The sequence below is a fragment of the Myotis daubentonii genome, chromosome 7 (genome assembly GCF_963259705.1).
Source record: "Myotis daubentonii chromosome 7, mMyoDau2.1, whole genome shotgun sequence".
Classification (NCBI taxonomy): Eukaryota; Metazoa; Chordata; class Mammalia; order Chiroptera; family Vespertilionidae; genus Myotis; species Myotis daubentonii.
In genome coordinates, this window is record NC_081846.1 from 92,918,214 (window position 1) to 92,934,019 (window position 15,806).

General features: G+C 41.7%; 1 protein-coding gene across 1 annotated transcript; it reads right to left on the bottom strand.

Annotated features, from left to right (window-relative positions):
* Positions 1-12,330: 12,330 nt before the first annotated feature.
* Positions 12,331-12,711, bottom strand: LOC132238890 (endogenous retrovirus group K member 25 Pro protein-like). The gene has a single exon (XM_059704893.1). The coding sequence runs from the start codon at positions 12,709-12,711 to the stop codon at positions 12,331-12,333; it is 381 nt and encodes a 126-aa protein (XP_059560876.1).
* Between the last annotated feature and the right edge of the window lie 3,095 nt (positions 12,712-15,806).

Genomic DNA, 15,806 nt, shown 5'->3' on the forward strand with positions numbered 1-15,806 from the left:
CTGAGTCTAACCCGGCAGTCGGACATCCCTCTCACAATCCAGGACTGCTGGCTCCCAACTGCTCACCTGCCTACCTGCCTGATTGCCCCCTAGCTCAGTGATGGCGAACCTATGACACACGTGTCAGAGGTGACACACGAACTCATTTTTTTAGGTTGATTTTTCTTTGCTAAATGGCATTTAAATATATACAATAAATATAAAAAATATAAGTCTTTGTTTTACTAAAGTTGCAAATATCAAAAAATTTCTATATGTGACATGTCACCAGAGTTACGTTAGGATTTTTCAAAATGCTGACACGCTGAGCTCAAAAGGTTCGCCATCACTGCCCTAGCTACTCCCCTGACAGTCTGATTGCGCAAACTGCCCTCCCCTGCAGGCCTGGTCACCCCTAACTGCCCTCCTCTGCTGGCCTGGTCACCCATAACTGCCCTACCCTGCTGGTCTGATTGCCCACAACTGCCCTCCCCTGCTGGTCTGATTGCTCACAACTGCCCTCCCCTGCTGGCCATCTTGTTGATGTGGGCGCCGCCATATTTGAGGGCATGGCAGTCAATTAGCATATTCCCTCCTTATTGGCTGTGGGCACCACCATCTTTGTGATGGTGTGAGTGTCAATTAGCATATTCCCTCTTTATTAGATAGGATGGAACAGAATAAAGAATCCAGAAATTGAGTCAACCCATTATCCTCAATTAATATTTGAAAAAGGAGGCAAGAGCATACAATGGAGTCAAGACAGTCACTTCAAGATCTTGGTTATTATAAATAACACTACTATGAACATAGGGGTGCATATATTCTTTCTGATTGGTGCTTCAAGTTTCTTAGGATATATCCCTAGAAGTGGAATCAGAGGGTCAAATGGCAGTTCTTTTTTTTATTTTTTTGAGGAAACTCCATACTGTTTTCCATAGTGGTTGTACCAGTCTGTATTCCCACCAACAGTGTGCTAGGGTCACTTTTTCTCCACATCCTCGCAAGCAATTGTTTTTAGTTGATTTATTGATGATAGCCATCTGGCAGGTGTGATGTTGAGCATTTTTTCATATGTCTCTCATCCATTTGTATGTCTTTTCTGGAGAAGTGTCTATTCAGGTCTTCTGCCCATTTTTCAATTGGAGTGTTTGTCTTCATTTTGGGGGGCTGTATGATCAGGATTATTTACAATACCTCAGATCTGGAAACAGCCCAAGTGCCCATCAGTAGATTAATGGATTAAAATACTGTGTTTCATATACACAATGGCATACTATGCAGCTATAAAATAAGGAAGATTTCTTACCCTTTGAAACAGCATGGAGGGGCCTGGAGAGTATTATGCTAAGTGAAATAAGCCAGTCAGAGAAAGACAAGTATCATACGATCTTACTTATATGTGGAATCTAATTAACAAAATAAACTGACTAACAAAATAAATCCAGAGACAAAAGCATGCAACAGACTGACATATTTCAGAGGGAAGGGGAGGAGGTGGAAAGAGATGAACCAAAGAACTAATATGCATATATGCATAACCCATGGACATGGACAATAATGTGGTGAAGGTTTGGGGAGGGGGAGAAATAGGGATGGGGGGGAACAACAGGGGGGGGAAGAGGGGTGTTTGCAATATTTTCAACAATAAAGGTAAATTTCTTAAAAAGACAGTTGCTTCAATAAATGGTGTTGGGAAAATTGGACAGATACATGCAAAAAAATCAAACTAGACCACCAACTTATACTATATTAAGAATACATTCTAACTGGATACACTACTTAAATGTAAGTCAGGAAACCATAAAAATTCTAGAAGAATTACATAGGCCAGAAAATCTCAGACATCTCTCATAGCAACATTTTTGCCATTACATCTCCTAGGGCAGTGATGGCGAACCTTTTGAGCTCAGCGTGTCAGCATTTTGAAAAACCCTAACTTAACTATGGTGCCGTGTCACATATAGAAATTTTTTGATATTTGCAACCATAGTAAAACAAAGACTTATATTTTTGATATTTACTTTATATATTTAAATGCCATTTAACAAAGAAAAATCAACCAAAAAAAATGAGTTCGCGTGTCACCTCTCACACGCATGTCATAGGTTTGCCATCACTGTCCTAGGGCAAGAAAAACAAAGGAGACAATAAACAAATGGGACTGCATCAAAATAAAAACCTGCACAGCTAAAGAAACCACCAACAAAATGAAAAGGGATCCACTGAATGGGAGAACATATTTGCCAGTGATATATCTGATAAGGGATTAAGTTTAAAAATATATGAAGTACTCATACAACTAAAAAAAAGAATGACAAGCCAATTAAAAATGGGCAAAGGACCTAAAGAGACACTTCTCCAAAGAGGACATACAAATGGCCAAGAGACATATGAAAAAAATCCTCAACCTCACTAATCATCAGAGAGATGCAAATTAAAATGATAATGAGGTATCACCTCATACCTGCCAGAATGGCTACCACTAATAAATCAACAAACAAGTGCTGGTGAGGATGTGGACAAAAAGGAAATCTAGTACACTGCTGGAGGGAATGCAGACTGGTGTAGCCAGTATTAAAAACAGTGTGGTTTCCTCAAAAAATTAAAAATGGAACTGCCATTTGACCCAGTGATCCCACTTCTAGGAATATATCCTAAGAATCCTGAAACACCAACCAAAAAGAATATATGTACCCCTATGTTCATCGCAGCACAACTTACAATACCTAAGATCTGGAAACAGTCCAAGTGCCCATCAGTAGATGAGTGGTAAGAAAAAACTGTGGTACTTTTACACAATGGAATATTATGCAGCTGTAAAAAAAGGAAGGACCTCTTACCCCTCGATACAGCATGGATGGATCTAGAAAATATTATGTTAAGCAAAATAAACCAATCAGAAAAAGACAAATATCACATGAGCTCATTTATATTTAGAATCTAATGAACAAAATAAACTGACAAATAAAATAAAACCAGTGATATGAAAACATGGAACAGACTAATGAATCTCAGAGAAAAGGGTAGGAGAGTAGGAACAGATTAATCAAATAAATTATATGTATGTACGCATAGCCCATGGACACAGACAATAGGGTGGTGAAGGTGGCAATGGGGGAGAAAAGGGGACATCTGTAATACTGTCAGCATTAAAGATTTTAAAAAAGATATTCAACAGAGAACAAAGAAGCTTGGGAGTATCCACACTAAACTTCCTCATTTATTGATGTCAGTGGTACCTCTACTCTGAGATTCCATAATGCTCACACTCTCCCGGAATTTATCCCACTGAACCACAATTGTCTGCTTTTATATTTATCTTCCCACTGAATCACGATAGCAGGGAAAGAAGTTTAATCTTTTCTAATCTCAGTCTCCTAGCACTGTCTGGCTCATAAAATATATCCATACAGAGGAAGTGAGTAAACAAATAAACCAACTAATGAAGCAGTTTCAGAAATTATAGCACAATGGGCTCAGGTGGTTTATCCAACATGGGAGATACCTACTGCCAAAGTGAATCAACTTATCAGTTCTTTACAATACTTTGATATTAGAAAATATCATAATTCATGTTTATTTACTCAATCAGAACCATATACATTTTCTTTTGGCATATCAAAAAATAATTTAAGTAGAATTTTACACCATTCAAATTAGTATTCAAACAATGTAACACAAAAGAAAACAATTTTCTTATCTTGAGAAATGTTTGTAGCTGAGCTACATTGGGTTGTATTGGAAGAAACCTCAAGTTGCAATAATTTATATGCTAAATAAATCTTGTAGACCAATGATTGGAAACTCAATTGACTATAAGGCTTATCTGGGTAATTTAAATCAATAAACTAGGCTGAGGTAGACTTTGACAAGCTGAAGGCTGAATGCAGGCCCTGTCTACATGGGATAGCTGCAGCTAAGCTCCAGCCTATTATTGGGCCAGTTTTTCAAAAGAAACCAGAAATATGGATGTACATGTCCAGTCCCCAACACTGTGTACAGCAAACAAATATGCTTGTTGCCTGGATTTAGCCTGAGGGCTTAAGAGTCTAAATGACCATATGGTAAAAAAACAAAATTTGAGAAGTCTGCAGCATCTACACATTGATCAAAGTGAGTCAACTAGAAGATATATGCTTCTATTTTTTTTAGTTCTTTGTTATGCCCCAGGCAATTAGTCTACATTTCTGAAAACAATGGGTGTTCCAGGTGCTGATTTTACTTACTAGAAGATTAATTTTTTTTTTTTTTTAAAGAGAGATCAGAGAGGGGAGAGAACCAGATCATAACATCACCTCCACAAAGGAATGCTAAAGTTCCAACAGAGGGCCAGCCTATGGTATTCGCATTGGCTTTTAACTTCCTTTTCCTTACTTTTTTAAATATATTTTTTATTGATTTCAGAGAAGAAGGGAGAGGGGGAGAGTGATAGAAGCATCAATAGTGAGAGAGATCATTGATCAGTTGCCTCCTGCACACCTCCTATTGTTGTTTGAGCCCACAAGTCAGGCATGTGCCCTGACGAGGAATTGATACAGGGCTTACTGGTTCATAGATCAATGCTCAATCACTGAGCCATGACAGCTAAAGATTACAATTTAGAACAAGCAAGTTATCTATAATAATAAAAGTGTAATATGCTAATTCGATCGGACAACCAAACAACCTTCCGGACGTCCTTCTGGATGACCTTCTGGACGAAACTGTGGTTGTGAGGACCAAGGCAGCCACTGCAGCTGAGAGGGCCAACCCCCTTGCACAAATTTTGTGCATTGGGCCTCTAGTCAATAAATAAGCAACATAGGAAAATTGACTATTTCTATTTTTGTGCTCAAATTGTGCATGTTTTTCTATCACAAGTCCATACAACTCTTTGTTTTCAGCTCATGAAATTTATAACTTTAATTTCTGAATTTTCAATTAAATGTCATTAGACCCAAAGATGAATAATATGTAGAAAATTGCCTAGCTATTCAGAAAGTGGTCAGTTGGCAAAGAAAGATGCCTTTGTTGGTCCCAGGCTGGAAAAAGTTTGGCAGAAAAGGAACTCAGAGTCTCACAAATGGGCATTTTAAACATTAAAATTGTACCATTCATTAACATTCTTCTATTTTATAGGTAAGATACAATCTACTTTAAACATTTTGTAAAATACAGAAACTACTACAAAGAATATTTTTAAAAAGCACCCAGGGTCCCAACACGCAGCCCCTTCACTCACGGACGCACTGCCCACGCCTCTCCCAGCCCGGCTGTGTGCAGCCCGCCTGGCCCCGCAGGCAGCAGCAGGGAGGCAGGGAGTGTCTGCTGTCTCAGGCGGGTTCTGGGAGCAGAGAGGCCCCGCCTCTGTGTGCCTCCCTGCGGTGGTGCAGTGGGAGCACACATCAGGGAGCTCCAGGGCTGGTTTTACCTTGTTGGGCAGGCGTGCCAGGATTAAGCACCATTCTGAGTGCCTGTGAGCATGCTTCTGAATGAGACTGGACTAACCTTGGAGTCCACAGGCTGAGTAGAGTAGACCGCCCTCCCTGGTGTGAGGAGGTTGGAAGGCTTGAACCAGAGGCTGAGAGAGGGACCCACACCTTTGCATGTCCTCAGGCTGCGGCCTTGGACTCAGAGGACGACTCACTGTCTGCTCTCCAGGTCTCAGACCTCCTGGCTGCAGATCCTGGGGCTTCTCAGCCTCCATAATCCTGTGAGTGAATTCTTATAGGAAATCCTCCATCCATCCTCTACCTATCATCCATCCATTTACCTATCCATCTATCATTTTTTTTTTACTTTCCAACAAGTATTATTATTATTATTATTATTATTATTATTATTTTTAGTAAATCGTTATTGTTCAGATTATTACATTTGTTCCTCTTTCCCCCCCCCCCATAGCTCCCCTCCACCCAGTTCCCACCCCACCCTCTGCCCTTAACCCCCCACTGTCCTCATCCCTAGGTGCACAATTTTTGTCCAGTCTCTTCCCGCATCTCCCACACCCCTTTCCCCACCAAGAATAGTGAGTCCATTCCCTTTCTATGTCCCTGATTCTATTATAACCACCAGTTCATTCTGTTCATCAGATTATTTATTCACTTGATTCTTAGATTTACTTGTTGATAGATGCATATTTGTTGTTCATAATTGGTATCTTTACCTTTTCTTCTTCTTCCTCTTCTTAAAGGATACCTTTCAGCATTTTATATAATACTGGTTTGGTGGTGATGAACTCCTTTAGCTTTTCCTTATCTGTGAAGCTCTTTATCTGACCTTCAATTCTGAACGATAGCTTTGCTGGATAAAGTAATCTTGGTTGTAGGTTCTTGGCATTCATCACATTGAATATTTCTTGCCACTCCCTTCTGGCCTGCAAAGTTTCTGTTGAGAAATCAGCTGACAGTCGTATGGGTATTCCCTTGTAGGTAAGTGAGTTTCTTTCTCTTGCTGCTTTTAGGATTCTCTCTTTGTCTTTTGCTCTTGGCATTTTAATTATGATGTGTCTTGGTGTGGTCCTCTTTGGATTCCTTTTGTTTGGGGTTCTCTGTGCTTCCTGGACTTGTAAGTCTATTTCTTTCACCAGGTGGGGGAAGTTTTCTGTCATTATTTCTTCAAATAGGTTTTCAATATCTTGGTCTCTCTCATCTTCTGGCACCCCTATAATTCTGATGTTGGTACGCTTGAAGCTGTCCCAGAGGCTCCTTACACTATCTTTTTATTTTCGGATTCTTTTTTCATTTTGCTTTTCTGGTTGGGTGTTTTTTGCTTCTTCACATTTCAAATCTTTGCCTTGATTCTTGTGCTCCTCTGGTCCGCTGTTGGGAGTCTGCGTAATATTCGTTATTTCAGTCCGTGTATGCTTAATTTCTAGTTGGTTCTTTATCACAACATCGAGGGTCTCATTAGATTTCTTCAGGATCTCAATAACTTTATCGGCGGCTTCTAGACATTTCTTGAGAGACCTTAAAAGTGTGGTTCTGAACTCAGTATCCTCCATTGACAGTTTTGTCCTGTTTCTTTGTCTCCGCATTTTTTATGCTTTCTTGGTGCACCCCCTAGTGGTCTTTGTGTGCAATCTTGTGGTAGTTAAGCCTTGATTGTTGTAGTTAATAGTAGGGGGATTTGACCTCCCAGCCAACTGGCTGTGAGAATCAGCTGTGTCTGCAGTGGGAAAACTTCTGTCCTCTAGGGAGGTGCTAATCTAGCCTTTGCCTGAGGCTATCTGGCAAATGGCTCTGTGCAGGGCTTGGGCGGGGCGGGTTGCCCGGGATCAACAGAGCGGGTGGAGGGAGGAGTTATGGCTGCTCTCAGTCCTGTCCCCAGAGGTTCTGCCTCTCAGAGTCCCAGCAACTGCTGCAAACCTCGGAGAGAAAGCTGCCCTTGCGTTCTGACCAATGCCAGACAGTCCTGCTTCTCACGTTTGAGTCTGGGTCTCTAGAGACTCCCCCAGAACTGGAGCTCAGAATCTGAGACTCCCTCCCAATTGAAAACAACAACCGCTCCCTCAGCTACCAGCCCGCTCCGCACGTACCTCTGCACCTTTGTATTTTCCGCACTGCGCCTCCTCTGAGTCTCGTATGCTGTTCTCTTTCCTTCTAGTTGAAGAATTTCCCCTCAGCCAGTCTTCCTGTGGTTCTGGGTGATGTCCGTTCTGTATTTTAGTTGTATTTGTGAAGTGGTTGTTCGAGGCAGCTAACTCCGGTGTTTACCTATGCCGCCATCTTGGTTTTCTCCAGGATTCATTTTTTTACAGACAGGAAGGGAGAAGGATAGAGACTTAGAAACATCGATAAGAGAGAAACATCAGTCAGCTGCCTCCTGCACACCCCTTGTTGAGTGTGTTTCCTTCCAAGACCCGCGTGGAGTAGGGTTCGGTACCTGAAAGAGGAGCCGCACAACAAATGAGAGAAAAGACACGAGATAATTTTGCAATATCGGAGGTCCAGGCGGGCAAGTCCAACTCAAGGAGAGGGACTTCCACCCATGCTCAGGCTGCTCCAAGCTTTTATTGATCTGGAGTAGCCCTTAGGCAGGCGACCCCCCATTAACAGGCAGACTAGCCCATCAGCAAGGATTTACATAATAATAAATGGGGGAGTAGTTTCAGCTACCACTGTGTGGACAAACAGAGGTGGTACCTAGCTCCGAGCTTTGCTAGGGCTTCAAAGGCACCCAGCCTTCGGGGGGTTTCGGGGAGTGCTCTGTCTATGCTTATCAGATAGTGAAGGCAATAAACAGTTTCCCACATCTCCCCCTTATTTTTTTTGATTTAATTAGGAGGCTTCTTGGAAACTTTATAATACAGTCTAGATAGCTTCAAATATTAATTTTTTGCACAAAAATATTGAACCTGAACATGCTTTAGGTTCATAGCATGTTTACCATGAAATGAAAGTTTTTGTTAATACTTTTTGAATAATTACTTATTTCAAATTAATTTTAAAACTTGACTTTAATTAATTTGAAAACTACTTTGCTGTCAAATTTAATATGTTAACAATAATCTTAATTTACACTGTAAATATTAATTGAAAGGATCACTTTACATCCTTGTGAAGGCTCTGAGCATTCCTGTTGTTAGGCTAGATTTAGACATAGGGTCTGTTAGCCAAGCCTCCATTATTCTGGGTACTGATTTCAGCTGGACCAAATCTCTTCTATTTGGTTCCTGATCTGGGCTGGGCATGGGAAGCAAGAAGCAGCCATGGGGACAGGAGACCTTCCTCAGAAGGGCCGAGTGTTTAAGCCCTTGCACCGTTCAAGCCCGTGCATCATTCAAGCCCGTGCACCACTGGGGGGGGTGAGGATCTGTGCCCCACCTTTGTTGCACCCCAAGTTTTCTCCTACTGGCCCCCAGCTGTGCCTGTCTTAGGTCATCCCATCCTGTGGGATCTTACCCGTCGTTGACTACCAGCTATCTCTGGGCCAAGTAGGGTGATGTGAGGTTCAGTTCTGTCTCCTTGATAGCCTATGTCCCTCTGGCCTCCATGCCCAGCAACTGCCTTTGGATCCCCTCGCCTGCTGGCGGGGCCCCAGCATTGATCATAGGGAACCCAGGTTTCTTCTCCAGAGAGGGCCCAGCTTATGCCATTAGGCAAGAGACAGATCCATGATACCAGCTTTTCATGATCCCAGCTTGAACAGAGAGCTCAGATAACAGCTGTAGGCAATTGGTTTCCTCTTGGAAAAAACAGTCAAGAGAGGTCAATACAGAATGCTTAAGTGCCTTCCCCAGGAGGCCCTCCACACAGTGGAAAGGAATAAATCCCTTCATGTAAAGCATTCAAATTCATTTGTAAATTTGTTTGGGATAAATAAACAATATACTGTTATAAAGCATCAAAAATTACTAATAAAACTTTGTAGAATAATACCATGTAAGAATATTTTTTGCTCTACGTCATGACAACTTAATTTTAAACTCAAGGTTTGGAATGAGGAACCTAGTTTTCAAAAAAAGAGAGAAATTTACAGAAGCAGAGACAGTAGGCTATCTAAATTACAGTTCTGGGTCTCCAGAGCACTGAGTTGACACGCTAACTGGATCCTTATGACTCTGGAATAGCTGTGCTGTCCTTCCCAGGTAAAGGAAAAATGTGCCTTCTAAGACATATGAAACTTATAGTTTTTACCTGAATTAATTGTTACCATACTTCACTTTACCGTGCCCCAGGTGGTCTCTGGGCTGTTGGTTGTCTGGTTTGTCTTCCTCCTGTTCCTCATCTTCAGTGGACTGCTTGGAGTCGCTGCTCTCTGTGGCTGAGGTAGTTGATTGTTTACAGCTACATGTTATGGCTCCAGGCGCAAGATCTTCAGTCTGGCTAGATTCCTGATGCAGTTTAATATTTCTAGCAGGAATCCATACGGGTTTGGAAAAATTCTCTGGGAATATACAAGCGTACCCTCTGCCAAAGGTTAATAATGGGTCAGGTCCCTTCCATAAACCAGATTCGGGATCCTTCCATTTAACTAGACCATTTTCTTTTGTTTTATTCTGACACCAATGTAGCTCCATGGGTGTCTTTCCATCAGCATCACAAGTGAAAAAAATTAGAGTAATTAAGGCTTGATGCAGCCTACCCACAGGTTATTTCTCCATCATCCCCCCTTTTTGTTTTTCTAATTGAGATTTCAGTCTTTGGTGTTGGCGTTCAATAATGGCCTGTCCTTGGGAATTATATGGTATTCCCGTAATGTGCTGAATTTTCCACTTTTTACAAAATTCCTGGAATTGACAGCTTGTATAAGCAGGTCCATTATCAGTTTTAATAATCTTTGGAATTCCCATGACGGCAAAAGCAGCTAGACAATGATTAATAACCTCTTTTGCCGTCTCTCCTGAAGATACAGTGGCCCATAGGACCTTTGAAAAAGTATCTACAGAGACATGTAACGCCCCAAGAGGTCCAAAAGGAGTATAATGTGTTACATCCATTTGCCAGATATGGTCCCTTAGCAAACCTCTAGGGTTGACTCCTGTGTTAGGCCCTTGAGGTAGATGTAACATGCAACTGGGACATTCCTTGATAATCTGTTTTGCTTTCTGTCGAGAGATTGAGAATTGTTTGGACAACATTTTAGCAGGCTGATGTAAAAGCTGATGAGACTCTGAAGCCTCTTTTAATAAAGCAACCAATTGATCAGCATGTGCATTTCATTTAGCTAATGGGCCAGGTAATACACTGTGAGCCCTGATGTGAGTGATATAAAAAGGGTATTTTCTCTGCTGCACAATCTGCTGGACTTGTTGAAATAGTAAGAATAAACTTTGGTCACTAAGCCATTTCAACTGGGCAGTTTCAATTCTACTTACTAGGCCCAAAGCATAAGAGGAATCAGAAATTATGTTAACAGGCTGTTGGAAATCTTGCAATGCAGCCTTAAAGGCTTCTAATTCAATTCTTTGCACAGAAGTATGACTGGTCATTATGACTCAGTCAGAATTTATAGTATGATAGGCAGCTTTCCCATTTGATGACCCATCAGTAAAAACAGTTAAAGCTCCAGGAATTGGTTCCTGCCTAGTATTTTTTGGTATAATGATGGAGGTCTTATTTAAAAATTGTAAACGTTTATCTTTTAATAGGTGACAACTAAGTTCCCCTGAATATCCACTTAACCCAATTTGCCAATTTACGTCAGTTTGAAACAACATTTCTAATTGCTTTCCAGTGAGGGGAAGATAGATGCATTTAGGTTCTTCTCCTCTAAGCTGCCTGCAACGCTTCCTAAGCTGATATATTAATTGAGCCATCAGTTCTATATAAGTAATAGCAGTTTTAGAGGACTGATGGCCTAGGTGCACCCATTCAATAATAGCGGGAGAGTCTTTATTTTGGAAGATGACTCCAGTGGGACTATTTGCAGTATGGTTAATCTGTCCCAATAAAGGCAATTCAGGCTGTACCCGTGCTATTTGAGCTGAAGATATCGCCTGTTCAATTCTTAGCAACTCCTTTCTGCATCATCTGTTAGTGTTCTGGGTGAGGAAAGGTCAGAGTCACTCCTAAGTATATCAAATAAATTTGTCATTTCTCCCGTAGAGATTTTTAGGTAGGGTCTTAGCCAGTTAATGTCCCCTAATAATTTCTGAAAATCATTTAAAGTTTTAAGACAATCTTTTCTTAGTTCCACCTTTTGTGGCCTAATGCATTGGTTTTCAATAATGGTTCCCAGATATTTAAAAGGTGTTTGTTTTTGTACCTTTTCTGGAGCAATTTTTAAGCCCCATTTAGGGAGCTTCTTCTCTAATTGGAAAAATATTCCTAAAGTCTGCTCTTCCCGTGGACTTGCTAAGAGCAAGTCATCCATGTAATGGATAATGTAACATCGGGAATATCTGTCCCTTAAAGGTTGAACAGCTTGAGCCACATATTTTTGGCACAAGGTAGGGCTATTGGCCATTCCTTGAGGCAAAACTTTCCACTGATATCTTCTCATGGGTTCTATATTATTAATAGATGGCACTGAAAAGGCAAATCTTTCTTTATCTTGAGGTGCCAAGGGAATGGTGAAAAAACAATCCTTAAGATCTACTACTATGAGAGACCAATTTAAAGGGATTTGTGAAGGCGCTGGGAGTCCAGGTTGCAAAGCTCCCATGGTATGCATAGTAGCATTAATTGCTCTGAGATCATGTATCAAACACCATTTCCCTGCCACCTTCTTAGGTATAATAAATATAGGCGTATTCCAAGGGCTATTGGAAGGCTCTATATGACCAGCTTCTATTTGTTCCTGTATCAATCCATGAATATGACCTAATTTCTCCTTGGTTAATGGCCACTGATCCACCCATACAGGTTTATCATCTTTCCATTGTATAGGATCAGCATGGGGGCAAGGAGACTGAGCAGTGACCACTCAAAAAGGCTGATATCCTCGCCTTCCTGGGTTTTTTACACCTTGATCACTCTGATGTCCCATCTGAGTTACAAGCTGCCGACCTTTGCCGGTAATAATACAAGCTTGTAAACCTTCTAAGACATCCCGGCCCCATAAATTGACTGCAATTCCAGAGACAATGTAGGGCTGAAACCATCCTGTCTGTCCTTCCTCATCTTGCCATTTTAAGACTGCAGCACTACGTTGTGTGTTATCAGGAACTCCCACCCCTCTAATTGAGTCCATAGCTTCTACCATGGACCAACTAGGAGGCCAGAATTCTTTGCAGATAACGCTGACATCTGCCCCAGTGTCTACTAGGCCTTTAAACATTTTTCCTTCTATTCTCAAATTAATCATCCGACGAGTTTTGCAAATTTCCTGTATCCAATAGATGTCTGAGCTTTCAAGTCCTTGCATTCCTCTTTTCCTATTTATAGCCTTGCCTTGTTGAGCATAAGGTAGAAGTAGTAGTTGAGCAATTCTTTGTCCTGGAGTAATTTGCATAATATGATTGCATTCCAATATAACTTTAATCTCTCCCTCATAATTTGAATCTATGATTCCAGGCAAAACAGTTAATCCTTCCAGAGTGTTTCCACTTCTCCCTAAAATTAATCCTAAAGTTCCTGATGGCACAGGTCCCCAGATTCCTGTAGGAACAGCTTGCCGAGCCATATCAGGGGTCAAAGTGACTGCTATAGTACTGTTAAGATCTAGGCTTGCACTTCCTGGAGTGGCCCAAATCAGAGATTCCACTGTGGGCTTTGCAGGGCAGATCTCCCCTTTTATTGACGGGGCTGGGGGTTGCCCCATTGGCCGTTTCCCTGCGGTTGGCCATACCCTGTGTCTTGATTTAACGGCTGCCCATTTTTGTGGAATCTCGATTTACAATGGCCGGCCCAATGGTAGCCCTTCTGGCATCTAGGACACAGAGAGGTTGGATCTGTTTTGATCGGCTCACAAGGCGAAATGTTAGCACCTTTCCTTGGAGCACCTCCTTGTGTCTTTCTTGGTTGTCTACATTCTTTTCTAAAATGTCCTAAGTTTCCACAGTTATGACACCTTTTATTTAAAGTAGCAGCGGCAGTGAGTAAATTCATTTGAAAAGTGCCTGACCCCACATTCTGACATGCTCGAATCATTTCTGTAATGGCACTACCTTTTCTCAGAGGCATCAGGCATTTCTTACAATCATCATTGGCATTTTCATAAGCTAATTGTTGAATTAAAATGTCTCCCGCTGCCTCATGTTGAATCTGTCGTCTCACTGCTCGAGTGAGACGAGCCACAAAATCAGAAAATGATTCTAAAGGCCCCTGTAAACATTTACTAAAAGCTCCCTCAGAGTCCCCTTTTGCTGGTAAAGTCCACCACGCTTTCCTTCCACAAGCTCTAATTTGCTCATATGCCAGTTGCACATAATCTAACTGGGTTCGCACATCGTTGTATTGTCCCAGTCCTGCTAGCATTTCGTAAGTTATTTGAGCATTCAGCCCGCGGTTTATTTGGGCTTGCTCCTGGCATCTCTCCAAGAATTCTCCTTTCCATAGTAAATAATCTCCTCCATCCAGAGTTGCACGTGCTAGAGAATACCAATCATGAGGGATTAGGAAAGCTTCAGAAATACTATACATAATTTCTCCTGTAAAAGGAGCTGTTGGACCATTTTGGACTACACTTTCACGTAAGGCTTTTATCATTTTAAAGTCAATTTTTACATGCTGTCTGATTACCTGATTCGGTAACTGTGGATCAGGTACCTCTATGATAGGGAAAGCAAGCCTTTCTTCCGCCGGTATTTCCCTCAATCCTTCTCTGATGGCTTTTTGCACAGGTGATTCAAATGGCAGCGAATTAAGCATATCAGAATTAGGACGTGCATGCGGAGGTGGAGAGGACCGTGAAGGCCATTCCTCTGACGTGTCTTCCCACTCCTCACCAGGAGGAGCGGAGGGAACCAGTTGAGGAGACTCCTCCTCAGCCTCTGGAAAAGGCTTTGGCAAATGAGCCATTATGTTCCCCATGGAAAAAGTTTTTTGAAATGAGTTTTTTCTTGCCGCTAACCTTTTTTCAAGTTCTAACTAACTTTGTTGGCAACCTTTTAAGATCTAATGTACCTTCTTCAAGAAAAGCAAAGGTTATGTTCTATAATAACATGCAAAAACTTTAAAAGATTAACATGCAAATCAAAAGCACATAATACAGTTTCTTAGTTTTTAAAAGGCAAATATACCTTTTTTAAAGCCAAATCTACTTTTTTTTTTTTTTTAAAGCCAAATCCTGCCCCGTTTGTTAGCCTGGTTAAGAAAACGTTCCCAGTGTACTTACAGACCCGGGCTTCTGTAGTTGACCCTGGGCATTGCGTGCTGTAGACTTCCCCTCACCTTTTTTCGGTGAGTTTTCCACACCTTTTTCGGTGAAAACTTCCTTTTCTCCCTCCAGCGAGACCTGCACTTCCAGATTACCTGTCAGGCGCCAGATGTCGAGTGTGTTTCCTTCCAAGACCCGCGTGGAGTAGGGTTCGGTACCTGAAAGAGGAGCCGCACAACAAATGAGAGGAAAGACACGAGATAATTTTGCAATATCGGAGGTCCAGGCGGGCAAGTCCAACTCAAGGAGAGGGACTTCCACCCATGCTCAGGCTGCTCCAAGCTTTTATTGATCTGGAGTAGCCCTTAGGCAGGCGACCCCCCATTAACAGGCAGACTAGCCCATCAGCAAGGATTTACATAATAATAAATGGGGGAGTAGTTTCAGCTACCACTGTCTGGGCTTTGCTAGGGCTTCAAAGGCACCCAGCCTTGGGGGGGGGGGGGGTTTCGGGGAGTGCTCTGTCTATGCTTATCAGATAGTGAAGGCAATAAACAGTTTCCCACACCCCTCACTGGGGATATGCCTGCAACCAAGGTACATGCCCTTTAAGTCCGCAGGTCAATGCTCTATCCACTGAGCCAAACAGGTAAGGGCAATCCTATCTATTCTATTCCAAAGGTTAGGGAGTTTGTTATCTCCATTCCAAGGTCACTACTCTATTGTTTTGTTAAGCTACAAGGGAGTAACTGAAGGAGATTATCTTAAGTAAAGATTATGTAGCTTAAGCGTGATTGTTCCTAGTTAAAGTGATTAACTACCTGCCTGGCACTTAGTTAAGGGGTTTTACTGATTTATTCCCTTCCTTAGTCCTGTTAATCCCTAACTCCAGGGGAAAATCCCCACTTGGGAAAACAACCTTTCTCGGAGAGGTGATCTTGGTTAAAACACATAGCGCTAAGTAGGGGAACAAACATATTAAGAACAGTATGCCATATATGCCAGTTCCTTTGAAACATGCTTTGCAGATGTTTCTTCCCTGTAGTGACTGTGTCAAGCAGCAAGGATGGACTGGCTTCCAGCAGAGACCATCGTGGAAACTAAAACTGAATCCTTATATTTTTTGATAGAAATTTAACAGA